The sequence below is a fragment of the Mustelus asterias genome, chromosome 10 (assembly GCF_964213995.1).
Source record: "Mustelus asterias chromosome 10, sMusAst1.hap1.1, whole genome shotgun sequence".
Lineage (NCBI taxonomy): Eukaryota > Metazoa > Chordata > Chondrichthyes > Carcharhiniformes > Triakidae > Mustelus > Mustelus asterias.
In genome coordinates, this window is record NC_135810.1 from 104,631,990 (window position 1) to 104,651,553 (window position 19,564).

The 19,564-nt window shown below is 42.0% G+C and overlaps 1 protein-coding gene across 2 annotated transcripts in view; it reads right to left on the minus strand.

The window, feature by feature from the left end:
* Window positions 1–19,564, minus strand: part of rab6a (RAB6A, member RAS oncogene family) — a 105,051-nt gene that overhangs the window by 12,931 nt on the left and 72,556 nt on the right. The window contains exons 4-6 of one of the 2 annotated variants that reach the window (XM_078222356.1): window positions 18,261–18,366; window positions 2,903–3,014; window positions 12–105 (exon numbers count right to left, since the gene is read on the minus strand). In XM_078222356.1, coding sequence (XP_078078482.1) covers window positions 12–105; window positions 2,903–3,014; window positions 18,261–18,366 — 312 coding nt within the window. Of the gene's footprint in view, window positions 1–11; window positions 106–2,902; window positions 3,015–18,260; window positions 18,367–18,456; window positions 18,563–19,564 lie in introns of both variants that reach the window. The other variant, XM_078222358.1, reaches the window with a different exon arrangement.

A 19,564-nucleotide genomic window follows, 5' to 3' on the forward strand; every position in this document is an offset into this window, starting at 1 on the left:
ATTACTCTCACCTGTTTTACATTGTAGCCAGCTTTAGCACTAGTTTCAATAAACATTACATTCAGTTCTTTGGCTTTTCTTTCTCCTTCCTCGATAGCAACTTGCCTGAAAGCAGATAAAACAATTTGTAACGGGTTTCAAACTAGGGGATGGAAGTTGGAAAGACAAATCAAATATTTAGGTGAACATTATGGAAAAGTACTTGACAAAAATGTTACAGTTTTATGCAAATAGTATAGAGTAGCAACTTCTGACCAAAACAAGAAATCCATGCAAGTGATTGGTTCCTTATTGTGGCATCTGAACAAAAGATCGGGCTTAAAATTACTATAATTGACAAAAGACAGATGCATGATGTTAATAGAGTTATGGATCCTTGTTCAAAATTAGGTCACAAAAGGATGAATAGGCAATCATCCAAAAATATTTCAGACTATAATATCCCTCATTAATTTTAGACTGCAGCACACTAATGAAGACTAAAGTGTTACATTTGTGAAACAATTTTATAAATACATTAGAAAATATTAGCGATTAATGAACAGTCATGTATTCATTAATGTATCCCTCCAGTATTAATGTTATTCATTTCCTCCACTAAGTAACTTAGACATCTTCCCATATGTTGAGAGCAATAAAGAACTGCAGGTTTTTTACATTCCTAATGTCGAGGTAACTAATGGCAAAAGCTGCCAGAAGTCTCATATTTCTGAAAATGACTAATATTTACAAGCAGCGCCACAAGAAAACGTGAGCACGAAAATGATCATTTGGACCTCAATGATCAACTTCCAACGGTTTGATTTGAGTTATTATGTCACATGTATTGGTATACAGTGAAAAAAGGCAGTGAAATAGTTTCTATAAAGCTGCATTTAATTTGTACAGAACCATTTTAAAAGGCAGTTTTTCCAAAAGGCATCCTGAAAATTTTGCGTCATAACATTATAAATTTTCATATTGCTTGGTGACCACCAAAGCAATGGCAACTCATCAGCATCAAACATGCTTAGAGCTGCTGACAGTAATTGTGAATTTTAAATCATATTGTGCCTTGAAGGAAAATTGTTGAGTTTCAAAATTACTCCAATAAATTTTAGTGCTGAACACTGCCAGTCATCATCTCATTCACTATTAACAAAAAGCTGTCAGTTGGTCATTATAAAATCCAAAGATTTGAAGGCAGTAGTTAAGTGCAACTAGCAGCAACATTATTTTTTTCTTTCTATTGATTGTACTAGGACAGATAAATGGGCTCATGAGCAGTGATACATTAAAGGCAGCTATAGAATGAAAAGGTTAAGTTTTTAAAACAGTAGAAGGGGGATGAGTTAAGACATTAAGCTCGGACGAATGATGCACAATATTTTATTGCTTCGACTGAAACTGTCTTGGTGCAATGGGCTAATTGGAAACGGGATTGGAAGCAGTGATCTAGTTGTGTGTGTGGAGAGTCTGGGAGAAGTCAAAGAAGCAATTCACCAAGTGCTAAATTAGAATATAATTGCAGAATGCTTCACGCAGCTACCACAAGTGAACATCAGGGGGGCACATTCCGACAGCATCAGGAAAATATTTACATTATCTCCAAAAACACACTTCCACGTTGAGAGCTAATTTATCCGTTACATTATTAAACAGATGAGCAACATTGATATATCATGAATTTATCAATTTTGAGTAGTGCGATGTTTCATCAAAATTTTAATTCTGCAAAATAAAATGTGTTAAAATTACTCAAAAGGATTGCTTATTAGGTTAAGGGGTCATTTTTTAGAATTCCATTCTTACTTTAATTTAGTGATTAGATACTTGGCTTTATAATTTTAAAATGGCTGATTGCTAATACTGCTTATGCACCCAGGCACTATAACTCCTCCCTCCATCCAGTTACAAAAATCAGGCTTTATAAATCAGCAATTTTTATATACCCCAGCATAATCACTCACATCAAAAGCTCCAACTTGAGTGTCCAACTTTAAACTATTACTGTTCCCTTTGTCTCGAGTTCCATGGCATCTTTCTCATATAATCTGTCCTGCCCTTCAACATATCCCTGATCTATTTTGCGCCACTTGCCTTCCCTCCCTTTCTCAATAGAACAAAACCCACCACACTTTAACCTCGCACCAGTTCCAAAGAGGAATCATATTTGACTCAAAACGTTAACTGTTTTTCTCTCCACAAATGCTGCCAGACCTGCTGGGATTTTCCAGAATTTTCTGCTTTAAATATGCAAGTAGGCTGCTTCCAGTGGTTGAGGGCCGATTAGAACAACAGCGTAGCAGAAATTTATTTTACAGTGGAGGCTGTGAAAACACTTTCAGGCTTAGTGGTTGAAGCAGAAACTGTGGCCGGGAAGTTCCCATGTGCCACTCCATGTTGTCCTGGCTGCTTTGCTGGAGGTTAGACGGAAATTGCATTTGCGTTCAGGGTTTCCACTACAGTTCTGGAGCAGATAGAGTGGAAGTGACTATGAGGAATTTACAGGCCTATAATCAACTTTCAATATTAAATTAGATAAGTGAATTGCTGAAAGGGGTTTCAAGGGGTATGGAAATAGGATGTAGGAATTAATAAGATAAACAACAAATGGTCTGGTATTTTGAAATTAACATCTGCAAGGTGACCGATTCATACTCATTATGAATTCAATGTCTGACTGTGGGTCCACAAACAAATCAGAGAAATCTTCCACTTACAATAGGTCACCAAGCAAGCCCGAGATGAAGGCTGCCTGGGTTTAAATACTTATGGGTAATTACCAGCAGGGTAATATGCATACAAGCAAGCGCAGAAAGTTAATGAAAACCTTTGAAATAGGGTTTGGTATGTGGAATCTAATCTTTCCACCATCAGAGGTTTCACAATTTGCATTATTGTGTAATGAAAAAGGTCTTACCTTTTATCTGCAAGATCTGTCTTATTTCCCACTAACATTATGATAACATCACTTCCCCTCTCTGTTCGGACATCATCAATCCATTTTGTGGTTTGTTGGAAGGAGTTTACATCTTTTGTTTGAAAAGAGAGTGAGAGAATTAGATACAAACTGGCCCCAGTATTTTTTTTAAAATCCAATGAGGCAAAAGACAGTAAAGAAATTAAAGAAATCCAAACTGGTGACTGATTCCTCCTATTCTCTAACACTACAATGGTGAGGTACAAGAATTAGCGAGTCAACTGAAGTGACCTAGGAAAATCCCAGCAATTTATTTTGTGAAAGCAACAAAGGTTAAAAGACCAATGTCAATAGCAACTTGAAGAATTACTGATTGAACTTCCACATGAAAACTTGACGCTTTGAACTGCTACACTAATAAATTGTTGCTAACACAAAAGATTAATATAAAATATGATAAAAATGTGAACTGTAGAATACCCACTCCCTTCAAAAACTCTGTCTAAGCAACAGGAAGCGCTTCACTTTGCATGAGGCGCAACCAATCAACATCAAAAATAAATCACAAATAAATGAAATAATCATCCTGCACGGAAAACGGGCATGCCAAGAGGCCTTTCTAAATCGGACTGTGGATGAATCGAGTATGTTTTGGAAGCAGTGGTACCCAGTTGGAGCAGTCACTCAGCACAGTGTACAAATGGAGCTGGCAGGTGTAAAAGCGAATCATTTTAAGTCATATTGCTGGGAAGTGACTTTTCCCAAATGATCTTATTAAACTGATACCCTCAAGGTACAGAATTCAATCTGCCCACAAATACCAGGATAACCTCCAGCCTTGCTACATCGTTTATGTCATAAATGATTGCAAATATGCTTCTATTTTCCTGCTCCACTATATATTTTGAATTATTTCTCCAATAAAGACCAACATTTTAAGGAAATAAACTCACCTTCATCCTCTGACTGCATTTCACTTCCCACATACAAAACAGGGTGCTGTTTATTATACCATAGGGGAAAATAGTTGGGGCTTCATCCCCTTAAGACACAATTTATTCAGAACTGTCAGACGATAATCTTTTTTTTGAAGGTCAAGATGTGATCTAGCAGATGTTCAAAATCATCAGGTATTTTAACTTAAGGGACATTAAAATTGAGCTAAGTAAATGGTTTGTAGAGGGAGCCAGCCAGTTTATCTTCAATCTTGTCTCTCCTAAAATTCTAGGATTAGAATTCTGAGTCAAATTTTCTCATCTCTGCTTAATAATGGTACGTTGCTTAATAAAGGTTTGTTGCTGAAAAGAACACAAGCTATCCGCATTGAGCACTCCTAGCTTCCATTAACATTGGTGCCATACAACTTAATTCTTAAGTTAAAAACATGATTTGGTGATTTCAAGTAAAAAAATGCAAAGCAATTTTAAGGAAGGAAGGATTGGGCCGCTGAACTGCTGGCACCAGGTGAAGTGTGCCCATTAGTAATATATTGTGTATTTGCCAAGATGGAGGCAATTTAATAAACTCAATGTACACCCACGTCATAAGCACATTTGCTGTGCAAACCTAGAGTTTCTCTATTCAGCATGGTGACACAGTGGTTAGCACTGCTGCCTCTTGGTGTCAGGGACCTGGGTTCAATTCCAGCCTTGGCTGACTGTGTGGCTTGCACGTTCTCCCCATGTCTGCATGGGTTTCCTCCGGGTGCTTCAGTTACCTCCCACAGTACAAAGCTGTGCAGATTAAGTTGATTGGCCATGCTAAATTGCACCATAGTATCCAAAAACATTAGGTTAGTTGGATTAGCTACGGTAAAGGTGCGAGATTACAGAGATAGGGTGGAGGGGAGGGCCTGTGTGGGATGCTCTTTTGGAGAGTCGGTACAGACTCTATGGGCTGAATGGGCTTCTCTTGTACGGTAGGGATTGTACGATAACATTATAAAAATCTCTATTGGCATGTGTTTACTGCATTAACCACAATTACTTTTTAAAAATGCTTTGTCAATTCATTGTTTTGAAATTATTTCTTTCAAACCCCCCTCTAAGTCTACCTATGTCAACCTATTTTTCCCATTATGACATTTTGGCATCACATATGTATGTACCCAACACACAATACTTTGTAAGCATTGGACTTAATTTGCTATTTCCTTGCTATTCTACTAATGTGTGTCATTTTCAAATCAACAAGACATAAATGTTGACATCATTGTGTAAATTGAAAAAAGGTAAGCCACCACCTTCTATACTAGCACAACAAGCAACTCTTCCAGGTCTGAAATGACAACTTTTATTTGCAAGCAATTCTACAGCATCTGCAGTAACATTACAATTTAGAAAACATTTCAGAAGGAAAGAGGTTGTGACCCTTGATAGTATGAAGCAAGAAACTAGAGGTTCCAATAATGGTGGGGTCTTCAAAAAAATCACAGCTGGGTGTAAGAAGTGGAGGCAATTTTCCCCGTTTATCACCTCACCTGATGTAAATTGTTAAGTGAAACTTTAAGCCCAAAGGTTCTATTGTCAAGTGGCATCAGATCATTAAAGAGCTCAGTCAACCAATCTTATAACCAGAACTGGAGTGTTGCGCAAATCCGAAAAGACTCAAAAGCCTTTCCATGATAAGGCATCTGGAAGAATTAAGCTCGGATGCTTTCATCAACACAGCCTTTCCGAGAACAAGGCCTTGCGTTTATGGAAGTTACTAAATGGCGATAAGTGTTTTGAGGTATTGATCACAATGTTAGAATTTGCAAGTAGGATTGGCAATGCTTCAGAGACCAGTGAAGATTCAACTAATACCTAACAGCCCTCGGATAGACAAATAGCGGGGTGCAAAAATACAAAATGCAGTTAACATTACATTGGTAACTTCTGAAATCCAAACATTATCAAAACTCAAACGTCATGTCAAATTTTCAAAAAAAACTTTTTACAGGACTGAAATTGCAACAGTGAATTGGTGATAGGATTTTTTAAAAAGCTATTTGCCCATATCCCCAGTTCTTCTCTCCAGGAAAACAGAATGGGAAATTTTAAACTAACCAAATTGGAAAAACAAGGGCACTAATTTCTTGAAGACAAAAATGACAGTACACTATTGCATATGGAAACTGATAATCAGATCAGAACAAATGAGGAACAGGGTTAAAAGTTAATTTTAATTCTACTTTGATCTAATAAGCTCTGTTGTAATATTTATAAAGATATTATAAATATTTATAAAGATACTTATTACTAGACCATAAAGATGCAGGAACACAATCAGGCCATTTGGCCCATTGAGTCTGCTCCACCATTCAATGATAATCCTCAACTCCACTTTCTTGGCTTATTCCCGTAACCCTTGATTCCTTTACTGATTAAAAATCTATCTATCCAGCCTTAAATATACTTTAACCTAACCTCTACAGCACTCTGCAGTTAAAAAATTCAGATTCTCTACCCTCGAGAAGAAATTTCTCCTCATCTGTCTTAAATGGGCGACCGCTTACTCGAGATTATGCCCTTTGGTCTTAGACCCTCTGACAAGGGGAAACAACCTCTCAGAATCTACCCTGTCAAGCCCCCTCAGAATCCTATGGGCAGAATTCTCCCAAAAAAATTCTAAGTGTTGAATTTGCATGAAAACTGGAGTAATTCTCACTTTTTTTTCAGTGGGAGCTCAGACAAGAATCTCCCACACTCTGTGCACTGCAGAGGCCACCAATGTGAATATCATTAAGCTTCAGGGGGCAGGGCCTATTCCCACTGGAGGGGCTGAAATCAGCGCGCTAAGCGGGCCACTGCGCATGCGTTGATATGGCAGTGACGAGATAAACACATGCGCAGTGGCCCCGAGCTGATGACTTCCCGATTGCTGGACAGCTTGATCACCAACCCTGCCCCCACCCTCCACCCGATCGCTGCCCCCCCCACCCCCGACCATTCCTGGATGCAGCCTAAAATCACCCCCCTCGATCTCTCCAATCACTCGCCCCTAGGCAGAGTGGCAGCTGGAGCCCCCACCGATCACCCTCTAGGCCCCAACCCCCATCAGGCCCGGCCTCTGGGCCCTACTCCCTTGGCACTGCCAAGGTGTCCCTTGGCATTGGCACTTTGTCCCTTGGGCAGCACCAGGGCACAGGCTGGCACTGCCAGGGTGCCCATGCCCATGCCTGGGGCACCACCCCTCACCACCCAATCCTCTTGAGGAGGGGGAGGGAAGCCCAATTTGCCCCCCCCCTCCCCCCTCACTCGAGTGGAGTCGAGAAGTGGGGAGCTAGTGTAATCCCAGCTGGAGTGAAACACTGGCTGGGTGGGAGAGGCCATCGAGCCCGGAGACCTCAGTTCCAGGCCCGCTATCCTCATTTAAATTGTAGGGAAATGATAATTTAAATCATTTCTGCGTTCCCCACCGATTTCTGGAGCTGAGCAGATGCGGCCGGAAATCCAGCACTGGGATACACAAGTGGAGCGCGAACGCTCACACAAACCCCCGAAACCGGCCACCACAGGATTCTCCCAGCCCGTTGCGCTAAAAAATTAGTGCAACGGGATGGGAGAATCGCAGCCTATATGTCTCAATAAGGTCGTATGTCATTCTTCTAAACTCTAGTACAGGCCCAACCTACTTAACCTCCTCATAAGAAAATCCCTCCATACCCGAGATCAACCTAGTGAAGCTTCTCTGGACTGCCTCCAATGCCAGTATATCTCTCCTTCGATAAGGGGACCAAAACTGTTCACAGTATTCCAGATGTGGTCTAACTAGTGCCTTGTATAGTTTAGCAAGGCTTCCTTATTTTTATCCCTCATTCCCTAGGAAATAAAGGCCAACACTCCACTTGCCTTCCCAATTATCTGAACTTGCATGCTAGTTTTTTGAGATTGTGTACGAGGACCTCCAAATCCTTCTGTGCTGCAGTCTTTCTCCATTTAAATATTCAGCTCCTTTATTCTTCCTAGCAAAGTGCAAAACTTTACATTTTTCAGTATTACATTCCATCAAGTTCTTACCCACTTATCTAACCTGTCTATATCCATATTTTTGTCTCCATTTTTAAGAGTGTTACATTGGCAGCTTTCTAGTGCCTTTTCCAGAATTTAAGGATTCTTGGGAAGATTACTACCAGTGCATCCACTATTTCCTTTAATATCCTGGTATACAACCCATCAGGTCCAGGGGACTCATCAGCCTTTACCCGCCCCCCCCCTTAGTTTCCCTAATACTTTTCCTCTAATGTTAATTATTGTATTTATTTGCACGACCCCCTTCCCTAACCTCTGTCCCTTGATTTAATATTTTTGGAATGTTTAGTGTTTTCCATCATGAAGACTGACACCAAGTATTTATTTAACTCCTCTGCCGTTTCCTGGTTCCAAATTATTTCCCCAGTCTCATTCTCTAAGGGGCCTATGTTCACTTCAGCCTCTCTCTTCATTTTTATATATTTAAAGAAGCTCTTGCCATCTGTTTTTCTATTACCTGCTTGTTTACCCTCAATTCATCAGCTCCCTGATCATTTTTTTGGTCACCTTTTGGTTTTTAATGTATTCGCAATCCTCTGGTTTACCACTAATATTTGCCACCTATCAGTTTAATACTATCCTTAACTTCCTTGGTCAACTATGGCGAATCCTTTTTCCTCACTGGATATATTTATTGAGAGTCATGAACTATTTTCATAAACATCTGCCTTTGTTGATCAACCATCTTTCCTGCTAAACTTCTTTCCCAGTCCACTCCCGCCAACTCTGCCCCCTTTCCTTTATAATTACCCTCAAGTGCAGCACAGTTTTTCTGACCCATGTTTCGCACTCTCAAACTCTAAATTCTACCATGTTATGGCCACTGGTTCCCAGGGCATCTTTTACTCAGTTTATTAGACATGCCTCGTTACACATTACCAGATCCAAAATAGCCTGATCCCTGGTTGGATCCACAACATATTGTTCTAGGCAACTGTCCCAAATACACTGGCAATTTAATTTTCCTAATCAACATGAAAATTAAAGACAGCCAAAATTTTTTAACATGCCCTTGCTATCTTCTGATTTATTCTCCATCCTACAATATAGCTAATGTTAGGGGGCCTATTGAGTACCCTCACCAGTGCCTTCTTCCACTTGTTATTTCTTACCTACGCCCATATGGATTCTACATCTTCCGACCCAAGATCATTTGTTGCTAATGTATTTATTCTGAGCCGAAGCTCCTCAAGCTGCAGACATGCTTACCCAGGATAACACCAGTAACCACACACTGCAGCCTTGACATCACCTGTCCTGCCATAGTTATGATTTAACTAATTACTTAATTTATTATTTTATTCCATTACTTATTTTCTTTTAGATACTTTAATTAAAAAGTACTCTCTTTAGGGTACTTTTAAAATGACCACCAGGAGCTCAACAAGCTTTAAGCTCAAGAACTTTCAGGGGGAAATTTCTAATCTTAATTTAATGCAGTTAAACTCTGGATTGGCCAACAAACCTCATGACAAGGCCAAATGTGCATGTAGAAATAAAACTTTTTTTTCACTTTTCCCAAAACCATGGGGCGGGATCGCACTCGCCATCCACGGGATCGCTACCAGCAGCTAAAGATCCGGTGAAACCCCATTGCGCCGGCAACACAATCAGGTTCACGCCCACAATGGGCAAGAATCTGATCTACATTCATTTGGATAAGTTTAAATGTATTTAAAGACCCCCCCCCCCCCCGTCAGATCTCTTTCTCTCTCTCCCCCCCGCCCCCGCTACATTTTCATACCTCGCCAACATTTATAACAGGTTCACCCAGACGTGAACTTGTCATGGGGATGCCTCCATAAGTGCAAATGGCACTATCGCCCCTTGGGGAGGGGGACATGGCCAAAGTTGGCACTACCCAGTTGGATCAAGCTTAACAGTGCCAACCTGTGTCTGGGGCAGTGCCACTGGCAGCCTCACATGGGGGTATCCTCTATTTGTGGTGGTGGATGGGAAAGGGGGGGGGGGGGGGGGCGAGAGCAGACACCGAGCAATGGGGATGCTGGTGAGATTAATAAGAGCGCCCTGATCTCAGTGGAGCCGGTTCCCAGCTCTAAGAGACCCCACCTTGCCAGAGTGATAGCGCAAACCACAACTTTCTTTTCCCCAGAGTGAAAGGGACAAGATCTGGAGAGAATACTGGCCAGTAGAGCTGGAGTTCCATGCTAGAACTGACATGCTACCAAGTTCTCATAAGATTCCACACATGGTTAATTTTTGCTTCAAGTGAAGCAGGAATACTGGAAGATGAAGCTAAGTGACCAACCCTGCAGTTTCCACATGTAGCTTGAAGAATGTTGGCCTTTATCACCAAGCTAACTACAAACATGAAAAGGTTAAATAAGCAGAGTATAGCCGCAGTACACTGCACCAAAGTATCATGCATATGATCCTTTACATCAGAGGTCCAACTAAAATGCACAGATCTTACCAAAACTTAGCTATTTTGGAAATTTTCAAAGAGGAAGGAGGGAACGATGGAGGCAGCGATGAGTTACCCTGGGCTATTTTGGTCCTTACAAAAATGATGCACAACTCCAGAAGATTCAGGAAAAGGGAATATTTTGATTCAAAAGGAGAGAAAGTTAGCATGCATTTTTTCCATTGAACTTAATCCAGTGATTGTCATTGCTGAACCTTACCTGGAGTGCTCCTTTCAAAATATGGCGATAATTCCAATGAATTCATGATATACTACAAGACCACTTCCACCTGGTCTCAGTACAATACACTTACTCCAATCAAGTTCAATTTTGAAAGCAACATTTACATGCACACATGCTTAGTACAATGGCATCACATCTATGAGACAACACTTTGCAATGATCCAGGCCTTAAATGAAAATGGTTGTGTTTCACATTGACAGTGTAAATAATTCCGTCCCATTTTCATGCAGAAGATTGAGCAAATCACCTCTTTAGCTCCAGAGCTGATTAATAAAGCTCTGCTATTTCGAAAATCCAAAATTCTACATGGCGAATGTGTGCATTAACTCACTAATCTATTGGGTATACTTGCCCACAATTGGCAGGAGTATAGATAGCAATATTCATATTGTTGAAAAGGGGGAGCTCCGGGGCTGATCATAAGGCAAGTTGGAGTAGGAGCTGCATCGCACATTTGACTGTCATCAGGTTTAGAAGTAATTGATGACAAAAAATGAAAATGTAAGAATATTTTCCCCCTGAACTGACATGCTACTTCTTGACCTGAAAACTGTATGAAAATTGCAAAACTTCTTCAGACAGCCGTGAGCACAATTGCAGCTACTTTCACCTCTACTGAGCAGCATGGTGGCAGTGGTTAGCACTGCAGGGACCTGTGTTCAATTGCTGGCTTGGGTCACTGTCTGTGTGGAATTTGCACGTTCTCCTTGTGCCTACATGGGTTTCCTCCCACAATCCAAAGATGTGCGGGTTCGGTTGATTGGCCATACTAAATTGCCCCTTAGTGTCAGGGGGGTTAGCAAGGTAAATACGTGGGGTTACAGGGATAGGGCCTGGGTGGGATAGCGATCGGGCAGACTCGATGGGCCGGATGGCCTCCTTAAGCACTGCAGGATTCTATGATGCTACCAAGTCTACATCCACACGCACCTACAAGTGAGACTGTGAATTCATCCTGCACGACATTATGAGGGTAATTTGCCCATTTAAAATTTTGCATAATTGCTCCAAGTAGAAGCATTGTGTAAAAAGCGGTGCCAGTTTCATTTTCCAATCTATAATATGTTAATTGATCGTAGCAGTGACTGTAATTAGTTTTGCTGGTATGGGAAAGATGGGGGCAGGGCTTCAGCTTCCAATTTCTATACCGATATCCTGCAGGAAAAGTGCATCTGAATGGATGCTAGAAGAGTTGAGGAACAAGTTCTGCTGTATTGTTCCCACCCACTTTCACGTAACCTGCCAATTTAACACCACCTAGGCCCATTCACAAAAAAGTCACTTGTAAGAGATACTGGAGGGCTTCTGGTGACCATGTGACAGCATCTTCCATACAAGGAATAAAAGGAAAAGAGAATTGAATGCTATTTGTGCATTAACTGTGTTTAATAATATGCAGACAGAGGGTATTTTTTAAAATGTATTATTTCATGGGGAGTGGGCATCACTGGTTTAGCCAGCATTTATTTCCCAATTCTAATTGTCTGCAAGTAGTTGGTGTTGAGTTGCATTCTTGAACTGCTGCAGTCTATGTGGTGTAGGTACACCCACAGTGCTTTTAGGAGGGAGTTCTAGGATTTTGACCAGGCAGCGTTGAAGGAATGCTGATTATAGTTTCAAGTCAGGATAGTGTGGGGCTTGGAAGGGATCTTCCAGCTGGCGATGTTCCCATGCCTTTGCTGCCCTTATCCTTTAAAGTGGTAGAGGTTTAGCAGGGATCTGACAAAAAATGTTTTCACCCAGAGGGTGGTGGTGCCTGAAAAGGCTGGCCGAGTCAGGAACCCTCAGTATTTAAAAGGCATTTAGACGAGCACTTCATAATATACAAGGCTATGGACCAAGTGCTGGAAAATGAGTTTAGGATGGGCGTTTGATGGTCAGTGCAGACACAATGGGCCAAATGGCCTCCTTTTCTGCTATAAAACTCAATCTTGTATTTGTTTAGAGTGAAACATTACAAAATTATATCTCCCAACTTGCTTCCCAATATAGTTTCAGCAAGTGTCTCTTTATATGCTCAAGTAAAACCCAAACAAGATTGAGTAAAGATTGGCTCCCAGCATCCCTCCTTCACCAAATGGTTATGTATGGGACAGCACAAAACCACCTGTAACAAGGTCAACCTTCATGTAAAAATAAGGGGGCATGCTGACTCTAAGGACTCAGAACTACAATTTACTCTTTATTCTCATCAAGTCGGAGGTACCAGTGTGTGTTCCTACCAGACTACTCTGTTGATACCAACACTGAGCAACCGCACCCATCCCAAAGAGCTTTATTGGATACAGCAATCACAACTTGAAACTGACTTCAGTTCTGCCCTGGAATAGAGAAATCTTTACAAAATGTGCATCCTCATCTGGTAGCATTAGCCACCATAGAATCATAGAAACCCTACAGTGCAGGAGGCGGCCATTCGGCCTATCAAGTCTGCATCGACAACAATCCCACCCAGGCCCTGTCCTCGAAACCCCACATCTTTACCCTGCTAATACCTCTAACATACACATTCCAGAACACTAAGGGATAATTTAGCATGGCCATTCAACCTAATCTGCACATCTTTGGACTGTGGGAGGAAACCGGAGCACCTGGAGGAAACCCACGCAGTCATAGGGAGAATGAGCAAACTCCACACAGACATTGACCCAAGCTGGGAATGGAACCCAGGTACCTGGAGCTGTAAGGCAGCAGTGCTAACCACTGTGCCACCCACCAGAAGTCAGATAATTTGCAGAACACACAGTTGCAGCCCATGCTTGGCAAGAAAGTGCATCCCTCAGCATTTCTATGCTAGCAACAACACTGGCAATATAAAGAACAAAATTCTCTCCAAACTCACGTGGAGCATTTTGAATTATAAATATTCTTAAAATCTTCTCTTTTAAGCCAAGGAACCTTCATCCCCATTCAACCACATGGACAAATAAAAGCACACTGGTATAGTACAAACATTAATTGGGACTTAGCACCTACATTTTCAGGCCATGCTGACATTGCAATCTTAAATCAGATACACTGAGTTTTATTTGAAGCAAGATGGTACAAGCAGTGTAAGTGACCTGAACAGGAATCTTGTCCATGAGTTTTCCTAAAGTCAGAATTCTAAACAACTTGCAGGAACCTTGTATCACATTTACAAAGTTCCTTACTGCTTTACGCATGGCCAATGTTTCAATAGAAAATAAAAAAACCTAGATGCAGCAAACAGCTTGAACACCAGAGACACTGGAAAGTTCAATACTTGTACAAACAAAATGCCATAGGATAACTGGCTATTTTTGGGTTTACGATCCTTTAAACATTGATATCTCTGCACTTTTCTTATTCATTAGCAACAAGAAGAAAATCAGCAACATGGCACTGCCGCATTCACTGTACTTACTGTATGAGTAAAGCTTCCAAATTAATCATTTTACAATGTAATCAAAACTGCACCTAAACTATGGGTTCAAAAAAACCTTGCTTAAGAATAAAATTCAAATTCTACTGAAAAAACAAAGGAATCAATGTCCATACATTCATAAGGTGATGCACCTTGAGAGTTTGATGCAATAAGCTTGCTAGCTTATCACTGCAAACATTGGCACTTATGAATAAAACATAAGCATTTCAATCCGTCAAAAGTATATAGATGGGTCAGCCAATGTAAATGACCAAAGCTGGAGATCTGGAACATCCTATGTGGATGCTAGGTCGAATAAAATTTCCAAGGCTGAGGTCAACAGTTTTAAATGAGGTAAGAGTATCAAAGGATATGGGTCAAAGTTAGGTAAAGTAGAGTTAGGACACAATTTTTTGGGAGAATCGCCGCCACGATCTAAGTGTTGAATGTGTGTGAAAACTGTAAATCATGCTAGTTTTTTCAGTGGGAGTGAAGAGAAGAATCTCCCGCACTCTGTGCTCTGCTGAGTGCACCAGCTTAAATCACGTTAGAATTCAGGGGGTGTGGCCTATTCCCGCTGGAGGCGTGGCAGCACAGCGCTGAGCGGGTCACTGCACATGCGCCGATCTGTCACTGCCGAGATCGGTGCATGCGCATTGGCATGTCTGCCGCCCTCCCGATTGCGGGCCAGCTCTGCATTCCCCGCAATGCCGGCCCTCTGTGGGGCCAGCGATCGGGCCAAAGGTGCCTGGGCTGAGCCTCGATCCCCCCCCCTCCATCCCCTCCCACCCAGCACCACTGACAGTCTCGAACTGCCCCTCCTGCTTTGCTGACCCCCTCCCAGTGGGCTGGCCACACCCTCCCATCCTAATGGGCAGCCCCAATCGCTGACCTCCCTCCCTCTGCTCACGATCCCAGTGCAGAGTGGCAGCAGGACACCCTACTGATCGCCCCCCCAGTCAGGATAGGTGGGGGAGGGAGGGAGGCCAGCGGTCTGCACTGCTGGGGGTGGGGGAGAAGAGTCGAGGCTGGGTCCAGGCATGCTGGGGTTGGGGGGGGGGGTCGCATGGCCAGAGCTGCAGGATTGTGGGACTAGCCAGCAACCAAGCTGGCCAGTAAAACTGGGATGCCGGCAGACAAGGGCCACTGTCCATGCACAGGGCCCGCTCAGCGCTATAATGCCAGTCTCTCCAGCAGGAATAGGCCTCGTCCCTTGATATCTAAGGTGATTTACGCTGGTGCACTCAGCAGTGCACAGAGTGAACTTTCACTGAAAAAACCAGCATGATTTATTCCAGCTTTCACGCAAATTCACAGAATCACCTCCATTATATTTAAATTGACATTAAAATGTCCTTGTTTCCAGCGTGGAGCTGAGGGCGTCAGAAATCCGGCACTGGGAGACACGCTCGGGGCTGGATGCCCAGCGCGGACTGCGCTAATCTGGCCCCGCCTGAGCTAAAAAAAAATCAATGGAGTGAGGCAGGATGGGAGAATCGCCCCTTAGATCTTGATGATGGAACAGACTTGAGCTGAATAGCCGAATCTTGTTCATCTGTTCCAGTGTGACCCATTTAGCTTGAGATTTAGCTTCAGTTTAGTAGGGTAATGTCTTTCTGTTTACAAGAATCCAACATGCTGCTCATACTTGTTAACAATTAAACAGCAGGACATATCAACTGACTCGTTCTTTACGGAAGTAGGTACCTCAGCCAACTGACAAGTAATCAGAACAAGGTACAGGTATCCTGCATTGAACAAAGGTCAACTAATGTGATAAAGTCATTGAATAGTTCAAACGTGTTGAAATCCTGAGACAAGTGACCGCCCTTGATATTAAGATAACATTCAAGAAAACGTGGCACCAAGAAGCTTAGTAAAACCAAAGTCCATGTGGATTAGAGGGGAAAAGAAACACTCCAGTGATTGGAGCCAATTATTTCAAGCCCAGGATATTTCTACAGGAATTCCTCAGGACAGCATCCCAGCTTGGCTCATACACAGCAACTGACTTTCACTCCATACAAATACTGGTCAGTGACTATTACCAACAAAAGGGTAATGGTCGATGGCTGCCCTTACAAATGGAAACTGTTTCAAGTGGTGTTCTGCAGGGCTCGTTGTTGGGACCCCTGCTGTTTGTTTTATATACCAACGATTTGGACTTGAATATCCACAGTTGGGAAATTCGCAGACGCCAAAAATTAACCGTGTAGTGGATAGTGTAAGCTCCAACATCATATAGATGGGTTGGTGGCATGGACAGGAAAGTTACATTTGGGAGTTCAACACTGATAAGTGAGAGGTAATGCATTTAGGGAAGTCAAACAGTGAGAGAGAATACACAATAAACAGGAATATACCGAGAGAGGTAGATGAAGTGAGAGGTCTTGGCAAGTGCACAGGTCACTAAAAGTAGCAGTACAAGCAGATAGGTTGGAAAAGCAGAGAATACTCTCCTTCATTGGCAGAGGTATAGAATACAAAGGGAAAGATATAATGTTGGAATTGTATAAAACACTGGTGAGGCCACAAATGGAGTAGTGTGTGCAATTCTGGTCACCTTATTACAGGAAGGACGTAATTACTCTGGAGAGTGCGCAGAAAAGATTTACTAGAATGTTGCCAGGGCTGGAGAATTGTGGCTATGGAGGAAAGAGTGGAGAGGGTAGGGTTGTTTTCCTTGGAACAGAGAAGGATTGAGATGTACAAAATTGTGAAGGGAAGAGATAGAGTAAACAGGAGGAACCCTTTTCCCTTGGCGTGTAGTGGATAGTGTAAGCTCCAACATAATATAGATGGATTGGTGGCATGGGCAGGAAAGTAGCATTCAGGAGTTCAATGCTGATAAGAGGTAATGCATTTAGGGAAGTCAAACAGTAAAAAGGGAATGCACAATAAACAGGAATATATTGAGGGGTAGGTGAAGTGGGAGATCTTGGCATGTTCAAAAACCAGGGTTCATAGATTCAGGCTAAGTGGCAGAAGATGAGAGGAAACACCATTTTATGCAGAGGGTGGTGGGTGTCCAGAATTCACTGCCCGAGTTGGTGGTGGAGGTAGAGACACTAAACTCTTAAAATATACATGGATCTGCACCCTGAAGTGCTGTAACTGCAGGGTTATGGGTCTTGCGCAGGGAAATGGGATTACAAAGGGCACCTGGGTGACTTTGGGTCAACATGGGCTGAATGGCCGCCCACTGTACTATATCATTCCTATGGTTCAAAGAGAATCAAATAACTTCCTTATGGCATTGAAATCCATTTTCATTGTCAAATCCCCCACCATTTAAACTGAGGGTGACTATTGACTAGAACTGATTGATCAGCCAGGTAAATGCCATGGCTACCGGAGCTGCTCATATGCTGTGTAATCTCGGCTCCCTGAAACCTTTCCACCATTGACAATGCACCCATCAGGAGTGTGCGGGAACATACATGCCCAGATGGGGTACGAGATGTTGTAAAAGGCAGCAAGACCTTGGGGTGTGAAGTGCTGTAAAAAACACTGAGACCTTGGGGGCATTTTCCGAGGTGAAACCTTTTCTCTCAGTTGTTGGTCTGTAGAATTCTCTTCTCCCAAGAGCAGTGGAGACAGGGTATTGAATGTCTTTGTGGCAGCATTTTAAAAATTCTGGATTGACAAGGGAGTCAAACGGTATGGGGGTAGTCATATAAGTAGAGGTGAGGCCACAATCAGGTCAGTCATGATCTTATCAAGTGTTGGAGCAGGTTAGAATTGCTTACTTCTGCTCCTAATTCGTGTTTATATATATTTGTTAGTATCCTAACCTGGCCATATATTGCCACTTCTTCATTGCTGCTGAGTCAAATTCCTGGAACTCCCCATCTAATAGCACATTGACAAGAACAGTTCAAAGCAGGGACTACAAATACTGGACTTGCTAGTAATGTCTATTGAGAATAAATGTTTAAAAATGCACATAATGCCATAATTGACGGCCACAGAACTTTCACTTCCAAAATAATCAGATGTAGCTGGCAGAATTGAAAACATTTCTTTTAGGCAATATTGTAGACAAGTGAGAGCAAGGTATTTACTTTGAAAAGTTACTACACACCAACTGGAAAATTTTGAAAACACTCCCCCCAACATTCAAGCACTATTTGGTTTAACCCAAGGCCAGGCAAATAACCATGGTTACCAGAAACACAACCAGATTTTCTTCACAGGCCTAGCGAGGAGGTTATGCAAAAATGCAAGTGACAACAGGGGATGCACATGCCAATTAGAAGCCAATGTTAGAATAGCAAAAGGCCCCACTCACTTGTAATATCATAGACAACAACTGCAACAGTAGAGTCACGAATGTAGCTAGGAATCAAGCTCCTGAACCGCTCCTGACCTGCTGTGTCCCATAACTGCAACCGCACCTAGTCATCAGGCAAACAACAGCAAGAAAAGGGAGGAATAAGAACATCAAGGGCTGTTCCCTTTTGAACATCAAAACTTTATATACCTACTTGTGATATCGTAAACTACTACAGCTGCAGCTGAATCACGGATGTAACTGGGAATAAGGCTACGGAAACGCTCTTGGCCTGCAGTATCCCAGAGCTGAAGCCGTATCTGTAGGATGGGAAAAAAAGTCAAAGAGAACAAAGCCAATGGCAAGCACTAAAACACACAAAGCAAAGGAAAAGTGAAAAAAAAAAGCTAATGCAGAGACTAAAAACGCAATGGCCAGAGACTGTTAAAACCATTATAAAATCAGTGTTAACCTCATGTCTCACAAGATGGTATACTTTCACATATCACATGGCTGGAAAATGTTTAGAACCACCTCCGTTCCATAGTTCTGGCATCTGTAAACAGTAAAATCTACACCAATTGGTGTCAATGGATTAGATGAACCACGGAGAGCTGAAATATGGACCACACATGACTTGGGTGTTCTTGTTGTTGGATTTCTCAAGTACTGCCAGCTGTGTGAAAGCCACTTTGGGAGCTGATGGTGCAATCACTCCACTGATAGTTATATAAAAGCAGTTTTTTTTAAAAAGTGATAAAAACAAACTGGTCTTTCCACAAGGGTGCAAATCTCCCCATCCAGAATAATCTGGGTTTGAAGTAGTTCCAGTAGAGCTTTCTAGATTGTTCGAACAGGAGTCATTGCTAACAAACAATTTACTGTGGCAGTGCAAGTGTTAATAATCAGGCATTTCAAAATTCTGAGTTTAAGATGCCAGAATAGAATGCGGCATCATTTTGTGATGCAATTTCTGTTCCGAAAGTCCAGAACACTGACCCAATATTACTAGACCGACTGATCAACATTAATATCCACTGTGTGACGTAGGAAAGCAGATTTGTCCTGATGCATCAATATGGTAGTACATGAATGCTTTTACTGTACACAAATGCAACAACATGTGCAAAAAAAAAGGCTGTGGAACAGAAAGGATCCACGCAGTTCGCAACGCCAAAATTTTTGCACTCAAATTTAACTGCAAAATATATTTTGGCAACTGTGAAAATTTCCTGGATAGTGTCCTGTGATCAGTATAACTCAATATCCATTTACCTCTTTTGATATCGTCATCACCAAAAGTACAGTACTGTCATAGAACA